The sequence below is a fragment of the Papaver somniferum genome, chromosome 1, assembly GCF_003573695.1.
Source record: "Papaver somniferum cultivar HN1 chromosome 1, ASM357369v1, whole genome shotgun sequence".
NCBI lineage: Eukaryota > Viridiplantae > Streptophyta > Magnoliopsida > Ranunculales > Papaveraceae > Papaver > Papaver somniferum.
This window is the reverse complement of record NC_039358.1, coordinates 241,847,200-241,861,693: the sequence shown is the minus strand read 5'-3', so window position 1 is coordinate 241,861,693 and position 14,494 is coordinate 241,847,200. Positions and strand designations below refer to the sequence as shown.

At 36.4% G+C, this 14,494-nt stretch overlaps 3 protein-coding genes across 3 annotated transcripts; 1 reads left to right on the top strand and 2 right to left on the bottom strand.

Annotated features, from left to right (window-relative positions):
• The first annotated feature begins 1,367 nt into the window (after positions 1-1,367).
• On the top strand, positions 1,368-7,319 carry LOC113274788. The gene is made up of 3 exons (XM_026524175.1): positions 1,368-2,492; positions 4,274-4,535; positions 6,625-7,319. The coding sequence occupies exons 1-3, from the start codon at positions 1,368-1,370 to the stop codon at positions 7,317-7,319; spliced, it is 2,082 nt and encodes a 693-aa protein (XP_026379960.1).
• Positions 7,320-9,097: 1,778 nt separating this feature from the next.
• On the bottom strand, positions 9,098-10,951 carry LOC113321903 (polygalacturonase-like). Its single transcript, XM_026569864.1, has 4 exons — positions 10,352-10,951; positions 9,948-10,237; positions 9,656-9,884; positions 9,098-9,568 (listed from the first exon to the last, which is right to left on the bottom strand). Exons 1-4 carry the CDS (start codon positions 10,889-10,891, stop codon positions 9,320-9,322), a joined length of 1,308 nt encoding a protein of 435 aa, XP_026425649.1. The 5' UTR covers positions 10,892-10,951; the 3' UTR covers positions 9,098-9,319.
• A 306-nt stretch (positions 10,952-11,257) lies between these two features.
• LOC113321897 (phospho-2-dehydro-3-deoxyheptonate aldolase 2, chloroplastic-like) lies at positions 11,258-13,583 on the bottom strand. Its single transcript, XM_026569851.1, has 4 exons — positions 13,021-13,583; positions 12,274-12,834; positions 11,868-12,113; positions 11,258-11,774 (listed from the first exon to the last, which is right to left on the bottom strand). Exons 1-4 carry the CDS (start codon positions 13,474-13,476, stop codon positions 11,502-11,504), a joined length of 1,536 nt encoding a protein of 511 aa, XP_026425636.1. The 5' UTR covers positions 13,477-13,583; the 3' UTR covers positions 11,258-11,501.
• Positions 13,584-14,494: the final 911 nt, after the last annotated feature.

The window sequence follows — 14,494 nt, the reverse complement described above, 5'->3', positions numbered from 1 at the left end:
TTTTACTTTAGATCTCAATTAGTGTCACTGTCTCTTCCTGCTTTAGGTCTCTGTAGTTAGAACAATGAAAATTGTAGCTTGGAATACGCAAGGGTGTGGTTCAAAAAAAAAACTAGGCAACGTTTAGATCATATAATAAAAACTGAAAAATCTGAAATTTTGTTTTTGTCTGAGACTAAGTCTCAGAAACACTATCTAAAAAAATTGTTGTCTGATTTCCCTAATAGTTACTTTGTTGACCCTATTGGTAAAGCATAGAGCTGTCAATTTATAACCTGGACCGCGGGTTGACCCTAACCCGGCTCGGCTTGATTTGTTGCCTAAATGGGCCGGGTTAGGGTTGGCATACATAGCCCTAACAGAAAACAAGCTGGGCTAGGGTCAACCCGCGGGTTACCAGCCAACCCGTTGAATTATATTACCTTGACGAAATATAGAAAACCTAGACCTGATTAGACCTTATTCCCGTTGATTTCTTATTTTCAAGATGTTAATCATATGTATGTACATCTAAACCTTTATTAACTTTTAAGTATACACAAACAAGTGGTAAAAAAACATATATTTATCAAATAAGATGAACAATAGAACCAGTCCAGAAATTTGAAGATTTAGTTAATACCCATTCTTTTAATTCATACAAATCAAGCAACCATAATATTAATCAAACAAAGAGAGAAACAAACATGTAAGGAGAGGAATGTAGGATGGATATGTTTTATGTACGATTTTTACCATACAAATCATAATCAACTGATTCAATAAATAATAAAAATAATAATCAACTGATTGTGAACAGCTTCCTAGAAAAATCTAGGTCTAATAACAAAGAAGCAAAATGAAAGGCGAGAGGATAGAGAGGTTGTATCATAATTAAATCCTGATCTAAAAAGGTAGAGAAGCAAGTAAGGAAAAATGAAAAAAAGAGGAAGGAGGGCGAAGGAGATGCAGCAACCGAGGAAGGGAAGAGATGGTGATACGGAGAAGAAATGAGAAATGTAGTTGGGCGTAGGGTTTTTATTTTAGGTGAAAAAGATACTATGTAAACCATGTACTTACGGGATAAAGTCAAAGGTGCTCCCGTAGCCCAGTGGTCAAAATGCTAAGTGAGAACTTGGTAGAGCTAGGTTCGATTCTCAGTAACATCAGAATTCTTATTTTTTTTATTTAAATAAATAACATTGACCCGTCAACCCGTAGGGCTGACCCGCTTAGGGTTAGGGTTGGGGTTTTTGGCTTGTACATGAATAGTACTAGGGCTAGGGTTGACCCTATCTTGCCCCGTTGACAGCTCTAGTAAAGCAGGCGGTCTTGCTTTGGCATGGGTCGACGGTTTTCATTTCGAAATTGTGTATTCTAACAAAAACATGTTAAATGTTTTAATCAAAACAAATTTCTTCGACAATTTCTGGCTATTAACAGCATTCTACGGAAACCCTTATAAACCTAGGAAACTAGAATCTTGGGAATTCCTAGAAGATATATCGTCTAGAATAGTTCACTCTGGTATTCCATGGGTTGTAATAGGTGATTACAACCAAGTGTTCAGTCCTTCTGAAAAATTGGGGGGCTTACCCTTCAATAGTATGGAAGCGGAGCCTTTCAAAAGGCTTTTTCAAAGGGCCGGACTCTCAGACATAGGCTTTCAAGGGAACTTTTACACATGGAATAATTATAGAGAGGCCAATAAAAACATTCAGGAAAGGCTAGACAAAGCCTATACAAATGATGAATGGAATTCGCATTTCCCTGACTCTTCTTTAACTCATCTCCCGTCTTTCGGGTCTGATCATATACCAATTAGGTTAGACCTCTTCCCTTTCTCGGCTCTCAGTCAAAACTACCCTTTTAAATTCTTTGATACTTGGCTTAAAGAAAACTCTTGTATGCAGTTAATATCACAAACTTGGAATCCTTCTTTACTGAATGTGACTGACGTAGTGCTTAATAACCTAAAAATCTTAGGTGAAAACCTTACGTCTTGGCGGAAGAATGTTTTCGGAGTCCCTGAAAAGAAGATTAAAAAACTCCTACAAAGCATTGATTCAATTCAGTCGTCTAGTAGAGTTCATAATAAACAGAAACATCTGAATCAGAAACTCTTAGATCTAGAAAATCTATATGATACTCAAGAGGAAATCGCCAAACAATTGTCAAGAGAGAACTTTGTTAATATTGGAGAAATAAATACAAAGTATTTTCATTTGAAAACTTTAAAAAGAAGAAAACGGAATCAGATAGATTGTCTTTTAAATCAAAACGGGGAAATTTTGAAACAAAAACCTCAAATTGCCAAGGAATTAAAAATGCATTTTGAAAACCTTTTTACTGTCTCCCCTACAGTGCCTGACCAAGAATTAATGAATCTCATTCCTAAAGTCATTTATGACCAGGATAATGCGGATTTATTAAGAATCCCAACTTCAGATGAAGTTTGGATGGTAGTAAAATCCATGAAATCTAATAAATCTTCAGGACCAGATGTTTTCCCGGTGAGTTTCTTCAAGCATAACTGGGCTCTAGTCGGGAACCAAATTGTTGCTTTAATCAAAATGTTTTTGTTTCAAAAATAATTGACCCAAAGTTAAACGAGACTTTTCTCTTTTTAATTCCTAAAATCAAACAACCTAAATCCCCTAGTGACTTCAGACCAAAAGGACTGAGTAATACCCCATATAAAATTCTTTCTAAACTAATAGCTAATAGGTTGAAACTTCGCTTAGAAAAGATGATTTCCCCTTTCCAGTCGGCCTTCTTGTCTTCTAGGCAAATTGCAGATAACATTGTAGTGGCCCATGAAGTGTTTCACTCAATAAAGAAAATGAAAACGAAACATGGAGGTTTAGGCATTAAGATTGACATATCCAAGGCCTTTGACAGGGTCAATTGGAACTTTTTACTTCAAACCCTATCTGCTTTTGGATTCAGTAAGGAGTGGTGTGGTTTAATCCATCAGTGTATGTCTACTGCATCAATTGCAGTGCTTCTAAATGGCTGACCAGGTGAGTTTTTCACCCCTACAAGAGGATTAAGGCAAGGAGAGCCACTATCTCCTTACATTTTTCTAATATGTATGGATGTTTTCTCTAGGCTTATTTCATCAAAAGAAAAAACCAAGCATATAATTGGTATACAAATATTTAGGCATAGTATCCCTATCTCTCATCTTCTCTTTGCAGGTGACTGTCTGTTGTTCTCTAAAGATAGTCTAGTTAATTGTAAAAATCTCTTAAATATCATAAATCAATTTAGTAATGCATCTGGTCAGCTCATAAATTTTTCTAAGTCAGGCATTTTCTTTAGCAAAAGAATTCACTCAAAATTTCAAAGGATTATGATTAGACTTATGAAGATTAAGAAAATTAGCATTACAGATTCCTACTTAGGAGCTCCTTTATTTATTGATAGATCAAAAATCAAGACTTTTGATAAGATTGTCACCAATATGGAAAACAGAGCTCAAAGTTGGAATGGCACAACTTTGGTTCAAGCAAGTAAAAAAGTCCTTATTAAATCTGCTTTATCTAGCCTGCCCATATACCAAATGGGCTTCTTTTCTTTGCTTATAAAAATCACTGACAAAATAGATGATGTCCAAAGGGACTTTTGGTGGGGAAAACAAAAAAACTCTAAGGGTTACTATCCTATCAGTTGGGGCTTTATGTGTGAACCAGTCGAAGTAGGTGGTCTAGCCTTTAAGGAAGCAAATAAAATGAATAAGACAATGATCGCTAAACTAGCTTGGAGGATAGAAACACAGCAAAATACTCTATTAGGCACTGTTCTTAAGAACAAATATTTTAAAAACTCAACTATTTTCTATACCAAAAAACATTACAATGCTTCGTGGATTTGGGGATGCATTATTCAGGGGGTTTCTCTAATCCACAAATTTAGTTGCTGGGAGGTAAGCGACGGTAAGTCTATCAACATTTTGACTGACATTTGGATACCAAGTATGGAACAAAACCTAATATCTTACTGTGGTAATAAACACAATCTCCTAACACTTGTATCTGAGTTTTTAAACTCAAATACCAAAAAGTGGAATGTAACGAAAGTTAAAAGTAACTTTACTTCGGAAATTGCTGATAAGATTCTAGGAATTAGAATTTTCACAAATATGAATGGTACGTTGAAACAAGACAGATTACGTTGGCTGCTTAAAATGATGGAAATTTTACGGTTAAATCAATGTACAAAAAAACCGAAAAATCCTTCTTTGGCTTCCATTAATACTGATATAACTGTTTTTTGGAAATCTTTTTGGAAGTTGAATGTATCGCAAAGAATAAAAATTTTCTTATGGAAGTGTATTCATAATGCCTTGCCTGTTAGGAAAAAATTGAGTGAACATATGGATGATATAGATATAAAATGCATTTTCTGTGATCATGAATGTGAATCTTTAAAGCACTTGTTTTTTGAATGCCCTTATGCTAAATCTGTGGCTTTGCTGCCTCCTGTTGTGGGTATAAATCATAGTAGTAATTTAGATTACTCTTTTGCACAAATGTATTCTAACTGGATAGCAGGTATATATGAAAAATCTGAGATAGAAATCATGCCAACTAAATGTTGGTTGATTTGGAAATAAAGATGTCTACGAATATTTCAATCAAAATCAACAACAAGCATTCAACTATCTCTTGTTGTTCAGAGGCACTTGGCTTTTTGGTCTCCTCTGAGACAATTAAAACAGGGAGTTATAAATAATACCACTTCTGTGTTACATAGTCATATTAATATAAATGCTAGTAGATGGTCAAAACCCCAAGTAAACCAACTCAAAATAAACTTTGATGCTTCTTGGTTTGATTCTTCTACTCCTGCTGGATATGGTATAATTCTGAGAGACGATACAGGTGGTGCCTCTGAGAGATTTTCAGAGGCTCATCCTTTATGCTCAGGACAAGCAGAGCAACATCTTTTGGAGAAACAAAGCCATAGTATCTGAAGCTGTGAAGATTTTGAAGACATGTGAAAACTTTTTGGGTTTTATGTTTAAGAACAGGAATGGCAACGAAGTGGCAGACATTTTATCAAAAGAAGCGCGTAAACAAGGAATTTATAAACAACAATGGGTGTTGATGCCACATTTTTTAAATTCTTCTTTACTATCTGATGTTTGTTTTTCTAATTCAGCTAATTTTCTATCTTCCAAAATGGAGTTAACATTATGTTGGTAGACACCAATATCTCAAATCCTCTGGATGAGATGAGGGAAACCAACATTTTGGGTACCTCTATGTAATTTTTTCTTTCAATATAAGTAATTTTCAAAAAAACAAACAAACTAATATCGCATATGTTTTACGTCTCTAAATGTCATCGATCAACACATATGAAAACCTATCGTTGCTCTTCCGGTAGCAACTTCATTACTCTTTTTATTAACTCCTTTTTGGTAGTTTTTTGGCTTTTGCCTTTATTTTTTTGGAAAATTTGCTAGTTGGTCCTAAGCCCATTAAGTTAGTTATAGTAGGGTCCAACCGATTTTTAGACTTATCATTAGGTCCATAATTATTTGAAACTAGCAAAATGACCAGCTTACCCCAGCACTGCTCACGTGTGAAATCAACCACCTTCTTGCGGTTTCTCTTTCCCGTACAACCACCTTCTTGCGGTTTTAAGACTTCACATTCAGAGATTTTCAAAGAGAAAAAAATTTCTCTTCATAGAGAGAATAGAAACCCAAATTCATTTAGAGATTTTTGAGACAACATATCTCAAAAATCATTTAGAGAATAGTTTGCAAACAACGATTCTGATTCACAAGAATAGAGAAAAACCCTAAAACCTATATTCTCTTCTGATAATGGTTAAAACAAGAAAAATCACAAGAACAATCCAAGAAGAAGAAACAATGATGGATGATAGCACTGCTCCTAGAACATCAGAAGACGATTCAAGAATTTCAGGACGAAAATCAAAGAGGAAAAAGAGTAAAAAGGTTGAAACACCGAAATCGAAGAAAAAAACTTCAAAAATTTCATCGGATGATGAATCTCCAGATGTACTAAAAATAAAACGAAGAAAACCGAGTAAAACATACCAATTCAGAAAAAAAAAGGTACTATTTCTAACACTTTCAGTATTTTTTTGTGTTTCTGGGACATAGATCCACAAGTACATATTTGAAGTACTGATTAAAAATTTATGAAAACCCATCAGACTTTACAAGCAACTTCTACTTTGTGTTTCTAGCACTTAGAATTGGCAGTACATAATTATAAAACTGTAGAATAAGAATCAAAAGTGATATGCAATGTGTTTCATTTTATTTCTGATACATAGAACCACCAGTACATATATCAAATACTGAGGTTTTTTCTTAATTAGGTTGTTTTTTGGCAGTACATAAGTCCAGTAGTGAATGGGTAACATTGTTTATGTGGCTATTTACCACTGTTTGTGTTTTTGGCACATAATTGGCAGTACATAACTAAAAAACTGAGACATTGTAGTGTTTATGTACTCTAAATTCATCAGTTTCTTTGTTTATGTGATAATGATCTTTGGATATGAAGTACATAAGGCCAATAGTGATTGATTGTGTTTCTGAGATGATGAATGTGTAGTCCATAAATGTTATACTGAAATAAAACCAATTAAATTTTGCAGGTAAGGTTGTGCCAAAATCTGTTAGGAAGTTGTATAGGTCTGGTTTCACAGCATTACATAGCCTGGTTGCCAGAATGAAGGAGAGTAAATATACTTTGAGTGAAGCTACATTGGAAAAGATAGCCGAATCTTCTTATGGACAGATGTTTTTGATGTTCTGGCACACTAAGTACTCAGAAAGTCATTGGGAAAAGTTGGAAGGTGCAGTGAAAAAGTACTTGAAGTGTTACAAAAGGGGTCGAGTCAAGAATGAGCTCACATTTGAGTTTGTTAGAAGAGGTGAAACACACATTATCACGTCGACACCAGAAAAAATGGGTGTAATGTTTGGAACGCCAAGAATGGCAGGAAGAAGAACTGATGACACCTTTTTGATGGGAGGTGGTGGATGGAGGCAGAAACCATTCTACATTAGACACTTTGGTGATAGCAACACGGTTACAAGACCAATGCTACAAGATGCCATCTTGAAACTGCTTAAGCGTACTGGAATCAAGAATTCTGAATCTGAAGGTGGCGAAGACAGTGATGATGACAGTGATGAACAAGTACCCGATAGTGAAGATGATCCAAAACCGAATCCGACCCACTTAAAGGCAAAAGAACACCGTCTGACTCACCTTCCTCTTCTCCCATTGCAGATGAGTCAGAGTCAGGTCCATATAATTGATCGAGAAAATCATCAGCATCTATGAAATCAAAATCAATAATATCTTCTAGAACAGAAGACGGAGAAAGAAAAGATGGAGAGCTCATAGTTTCGTCAGAAAAACCTGCCAAATCAATTTCCTCATCTAAAAGCACCTTAAACTCATCTCCCAACTTCGAGATTCATCATCTATTTCTATGTAGGGAGAACTGTCATAGATCCCTTCTAACATACGATTCTCTAGTATAGCGCAGTTTGATTGCACATGACCCAATCTGTTACAAGTTAGGCAGATACGATGGGGAAGATTCATATAGACAAAGTGAATCACAGATTCCATATTTGACCCAACTTTGGCTCTAACAGAGCTAAGAAGTTGTCTCTCAATGTTAAGTTCTACCTTCACAAAAACAGGGTCTACAGGTTCAGGGATAGCATTTGGGGGATATATTTCAGAAACCCTTCCAATCTTTTTACAAATCCTAGCTATAATGCAGTCATGGTAATAAAAGTTCTGGAGATTTAGGAGTTGGACCCAAACTGAGATGTATTTTAATGCGTCTCTTTCTATTAGACATCAAAGAATATGGGACACATAGGAAAAGCATCCCCATATACCTGCCAAGGTCTGTAAGCTAGTATTAAAGCAACATGTTCCCTTTGGTGAAAATCAACTAGGAACAAGTTTTCAGAAATAAAAGAGATTTTGAATTTAATCCTAGGACCCCATTTGTATTTTAAGGACTACTTGATGTAGTCCTTATCAAAAATAGACGTTGAGAAAACTCTACCCACTGGTGAAGTTTCATTATTAACATCTTCTATGATCAAAGGGAAAAGAGGTTGAGGAGGTGAGTCTCTAGCTGAAGCGCGTCTTAGGATTGGTTGAGCATTTAAGGGTTGTAAACCACAGGTAGTAAAATTGGTAGATTCATTAAAAGCACAACTGGAGATCGAAAGAAAGCTAAAAGAAGCAGTGCAACTGAAACTGTGATAGAAAATTCCACTGCAGAAAGGATAGAAAACTCTTATGGAGAAGAGTAAAAAAAGAAAGGATAGAAAGTTCCACTGCAGAGAAAATTTGCAAGTGAAACTGGGATAGCGACAATAAAGTTCAGCAGAAGCATTGAATAGAAGCTGGTAAAAAAACAAAGATAAGGAATGAGAGGGACACGTAACGGAGAGAGACAAGACCTAAGCATTAGAGGTAAGGCTTCCTACAACATAAGGTGATGGTTTGCCTGAAGAGGTATGGGTCTGTGAAGTACAATCTTAGCTGTCAAAGAATAAGACAAGAAACCACCTTTTTGAAATTTAAGATATTTCTTAAAAACAGACTGTTGCAACCAGTCCTTATGAAAAAAGTTGAAAAGAAAACCAATTCTACATTGTATTATAACTAGTAATGCCTAACCAAGTGACAGACCAGTGTCTAAATCATTTGTGGTGAAAATCTTTAGCCGGGAAGAAGAGTAACCTAGAGGTTTCATACTCAGGGAAGAAGAGTAAGATGGCTACAGTTCTACTTTATGTGATTATATATGAGTGTCGAGATGATCATAGGCAACAATTATTAACTTATCAAAACACCGGAACAGAAGAAGAGTTCACAGATGTAAACATGGAGGCTCACAGTACTGGAGAGCAAGGTTTTACAATTTTCGTTGGAAAGAAATATGTGCAGGCATCCATTTCTAGTTAAGTCTTAAGTCTGTCTATTTCAAAAATTTAGTTTATGCATTTTCAGGCAAATAGAAAAACAATTTTAGTTTAAGTAAACCAAATGTACTGAAAACAGATCGATGGAAATTTTTATTTTAAAGTTGATGCTTAAAAATGTGACTCAAAAAACAATCAAAAAAATTAACAGTAAAAGAAATGAAAAACATCCTAAAGAATCAGAACCTTTCTATTTGAACAATCAAGTTCATTCCTAGTGCTCACTGCCAAGACGTGTAGAGACGCTTTTCAATAAATTCAAATGCAGTTTTATTCATCAATTATATTTACAGACAAATGAGATGCTCACAAATTTTTATATACGACTCATACACAACTTGGTGGAAAGACTGAACCTCGAGTTATGCCATGAACGTTTCGACAGAAGGATGTAGCTGGTTGTTGTGGTTTACCTTCTTTTTCTTGATGTTCTTGACGATAGACAAGTTTGATATCTTCAACACGGATGTCTTTGCATGGATGCGATTTACTGCAATCGAATTTCATAGCAACTTGAGTTGCTGATGTTCCTTTGATATTCGAGTACGTAATTTGACTAATTTGTATCCCCGAGTTCTGCAAAATCAAAATTCAAGAACATGTTAAACAATGCAAACACAAGCTTAATTGTTTTTAAGGTTTTGGCTTGAATCATCTACGTACCAAGGTAGGACAGCCTTCGATACCAGGACAGTAATTTTGATCGATGACAATTGGAAATAGAACGTTGTTCATTATAGCATTCTTGAATACAACTCCTTTAACAAATCCTTTACTGGGTCTTGCCCAAGATTTGATCCTCATCCCACTTTGCGTTCCAGTGAATACTACGCTTTTCACCGTCACATTCTGCACGCCTTCTTCCTCTAGTTGATGTCCCAGACTCCCAATGCTGTTACAATAACACAAGTTAGTTTTCAGTCCGGAGTCTCATATGCTTAAGAGAAAGCCTTACCTTATACCATGTCCAGGTCCACAAGCAACGCGCTGAATCAATAGGTCTCTAGTACCAGCACCAATGGAGATACAATCGTCACCAGTCTTTATACCGCTGTTGTAGACACGGACATTGGATGCTTTTTGTATGTGTATACCATCTGTATTAAGGCTTTCATCTGGAGCACGAATCTGGACTCCGTCTAATACTACATCCTTGCATCCATATACAACGATATGGTACAGCTTTGCGTTAAGGGATTTCAGATTTTGAACTTTTATGTTGTGCGAATTATAGATGGAAAGCGACTGCACATGAAAATAACACAAAAAGAGTTGGAAACTTCACAGAAAAAGAAAAGAGAAAGGTATATGCAGAGTTGAAATAACTGATACGGATATGGTTAAGAAGTGTATACGAACCGTGGCACCTGCTGGGCAGTCTTTTCTAGCAACCTTACACGCATATAAGCTAGAGCCTCGGCCGTCAAGAAATCCTCCAAGTATAGACATCCCATTTACATAGTTAAAAGTTATCCAGTGCTGAGCAGAGAACTTCATCTTTTTATAATCCGGAGCAATGAGCATCCCATCAATCCGAAAAGTAATATTGGAATTTTTACATGGTCCTACGAATTCGGTTGGACCGATAAGATACTTCTTAAGAGGAACATATATCATAGATGGTTTGGAAGAACTACAAGCAGCAATCCATGCTTTGAGAAATGCTGGACTTGCATCAGTCTTTCCATCTGCCTTTGCGCCAAAACTGGCGACATTATGAATGATTGCATCTGCATTTGTCAGGAGTGTCACAAAGAAGATTGTGAAGAAAATCGCCGCTGAAAGGAGGATGTAGTTGCTGTTTCTGAATTCTGCCATGGCTAAGAGAAACTGAGATAGTTGAGATGAGATATTTGGCCGATGGAGTACGCCTTTTATAGAAATGAAAGGCCAGTGCATTTTTATGGTTTCGGACTTGAAGCGCAGGCTATGCAAGCAAGAATAACGTATAATTCCTTTTTTCAGAATATGATTTCAAGAAGAATGTACTTGCAGCCGTTAACTTAGAGAAGTTGAGAGGATTTTTGCAGAAATCGGTGAGAAATTGCTTGATAACAGAAGTTTGACGAGGAAGAATTAGAATACACTGCAAGAAAGAAATGTCAATGTCTCAAGTTACTTGCACCTTTATCAAGTTATGCGTCGACGATGGAGTCGGCAAAAGATTTGATTTAATATAACTTGAGCTGGTTTGAAGGAATTCATGAAATACTAGTAACATGGTGATACCTTAAAGATGAAGTTTCAGCTGAAATAAGCTTCTAATATAGAGTATTATAATAAAAGATTTATTCAGGCAAATTGGCCGTCAACAGTGCGAAAAAAGATAACATCACAGATTCTTCTTGTTCCTACAATTACAAACGAGCGATTCAGTGAGAAAAAGATCAAGCATCTGTCAAGAAAACTTGCCGAAGCTAAATACATTGTACGGATCGAAGAAAAAAAAAGATTATTGGATTAGATGTGAAGATTTCGCTATAAGCAGGCAGAATAATCAGAACGCTCCTTAGTTCTGACTTTGCAGAACGGTTTGGTTTGCTGATCTTCTAAGTCTTTTCTTTCTAAGTCTCTCTGAAATAGCAAAAGCAAGCTCTAAAGATTGTGAAGCATTGAGCCGGGGATCACAGTGAGTGTGGTATCTTGATTCTAAGTCATCGAAAGTCACATTCTTTGACCCTCCGACACACTCTGTGACATTCTGTCCTGTCATCTCCAAATGAACTCCTCCTGGGTAACTTCCTTCTTGATCATGAACATCGAAAAATGCTCTCAGTTCCGCCTGAAATTGTTTAAATAGATGGTGTGTCAGAAATTTACTTCCTAGGATACCAAATCACCATGGGAAAGTACTGTTGCGGAGTTTTTTACTTACTCTGATGGCATCAAATGAGCGGGTCTTGAGGCCACATGGAGCTTTGATGGTGTTGCCGTGCATGGGATCACTCACCCATGTGACAATCAACCCTGCTTGGCGTACAGCTCTAATCAAATGTGGAAGCTTCACTCGCATTTTGTCAGCTCCCATCCTGACGATTATTGTCAACCTTCCAGGTCTATTGTGAGGATTAAGAATTTCACACAATTTTACAAGCTCTGCTGGATCCATCTTGTCACTTACCTAAACAAATACGAAACAACACAGACTACTATGTAAGCTTGCAAGATTAGCTACGTCAGTTCATCAAAGTTTCTCTTAGGAATATCAAGGTAAAATGAAACAGAGAAACTAAATTAAGGTACATTTTAAACACGCTAGCTTTGAACGCAAGAGCACAGACCTTTATGCCAAGGGGATTGGCCACACCACGGAGAAATTCAACATGTGCACCCTCCAACTGACGAGTCCTCTCACCAACCCAAAGCATGTGAGCAGAACAATCATAAAAGAGACCACCATCCATAGTCGAATCTTCTCTTGTCAGCGATTGCTCATAAGGAAGGTGCAGACATTCATGAGACGTATAAAATTCAGTGGTAGTCATTATGGGATGATCCACAGTAAGTCCAGCTGCCGCCATGAACCCAAGAGCTTCATCCACTCTCTGCGCAAGCTCCTTATACTTGTCACCTTGCTCACTATTCTCCACAAAATCCAAATTCCACTTTGTAACTCTCTGAATAGCTGCATATCCTCCAACAGCAAAAGCTCTAAGAAGATTCAATGTGGACGCAGATTGTGCATAAGCTGTTAAAAGCCTCTGTGGATCCGGTCTGCGAGACTTCTCATCAAATGCATCACTATTGATATTATCTCCTTGATAACTAGGCAGTGTCACCCCATCTTTTGTCTCAAATGGATCAGATCTTGGTTTCGCAAATTGCCCCGCCATCCTTCCCACCTTAAAACACAACAAATTTACACAAATTCAATCCAAAATCTAAAAATGCAACACCCATATTCAATCCAAAATCTAAAAATGCAACAACCCATTTTCCACAGGACAACCACAATGACTAAATAGAGACAATATGCAATAAGAAAATGTTCAATTGAAGAACAAAAGTGGTATAAAAATCAGTCAAACCTTGATAATAGGCATCTGAGCACCAAATGTCAAGACAACACCCATCTGCAACAAAACCCTAAATGTATCCCTAATATTGTTAGCACCAAACTCTTTGAAACTCTCAGCACAATCACCACCTTGCAGCAAAAAAGCTTTACCAACAGCAGCATCAGCTAATCTCTCTTCTAATTTCCTTGCTTCACCTGCAAATACTAATGGTGGGAATCTCTCAAGCTGTTTTAATACATCTTCAAGTTCCTGTTTATCATTATAAGCTGGGATTTGTAATGCTTTCTTAGTTTTCCAACTATCTAAACTCCAATTTGATGAAATTTTTAATGGATTTGACGATGATGAGTTTGATTTCTCTAGGGAGTGAATTGCAAAGATTCTGGGTTTGTTTTGAAGCTTTTTGAATTGGGATTTTGGGGTTGGGAATGGTGCAGTTAGATTACTTGCACCTGCTAATGCCATGACTGATGATTTTTTTGGGTGAATCTGGGGTTTGGGTGTTTGATTTCTCTAGGGTTTGTGGAAATTTTTGATTTTGTGGTATTTTTGTAGATAAGAATGAAGAGACAAAATAGATTTTTTTGGGGTTTGCTTTATTTTTAACTGGCCGGGTTTTCGGGAAATTTCATTTTTACCATGAGACTCGGATATTTAGGGCGGTGAATCCGGTTGTATGGTAAAAAAAGAAATGTTTTTTTGGGGACATGGTTATTTTGGGGACCATGGTTTTATTTTGGGTAAAGACATTAGAAGTAAATCTAGGTCACCCCTTTATCTAGATATTTTTATTAATACCTAAATTACCCTTTTGATTAATTTTTGGTAATGATTAGTTAGTGTTAGTTAGTGTTAATAATAGTTAGCGTAGTGATTAGTAAAATGATTAAGTTAAAGATAATTAATGAGATTAAAAAATCAGATGGCTCTTTTTTTAAAAAGAAGCAGAATTATTGAGAGAGTAAAGTTGGAAAAGATGAAGAAGGAAAACATGAAAAACAAAGGATTTTACCAACCACAACAGAAGGAAGAGTATTTGGGTACCTAGGTATGTTTCAAACTTCGATAATGTTAGTTGAATTGTTCCAAATTTTCAAAAAACTGTAAATTTTTAGGGTAGATTTGGGTTTGTTCGGTTACCTTATGTGAAGAACAGGTTACCGAACTCATCTGAAAGTGTAGTTGGGTTACCTTTTCCATATACGCAGGTTACCGAACTCGTTATTTAATGGAGGTTTTTAGTTGTTCGGTTACCTTTTCCATACACGCAGGTTACCGAACTTTGTTTATAGGACTTACAGAGTAATGTTCGGTTGGTTCGCAAACTTTAACCCAACAACATATCTAACCGAACTCCACATGTATGCAATCAGTGAAGAGTTCGGTTTGTCAAGATTTTTTGCGAACAAACCGAACATAGTGGAACAAGTTCGGTTAAGTTGAAACTCAACATAGTAGGAAAGATAACACAGTTCGGTTACAT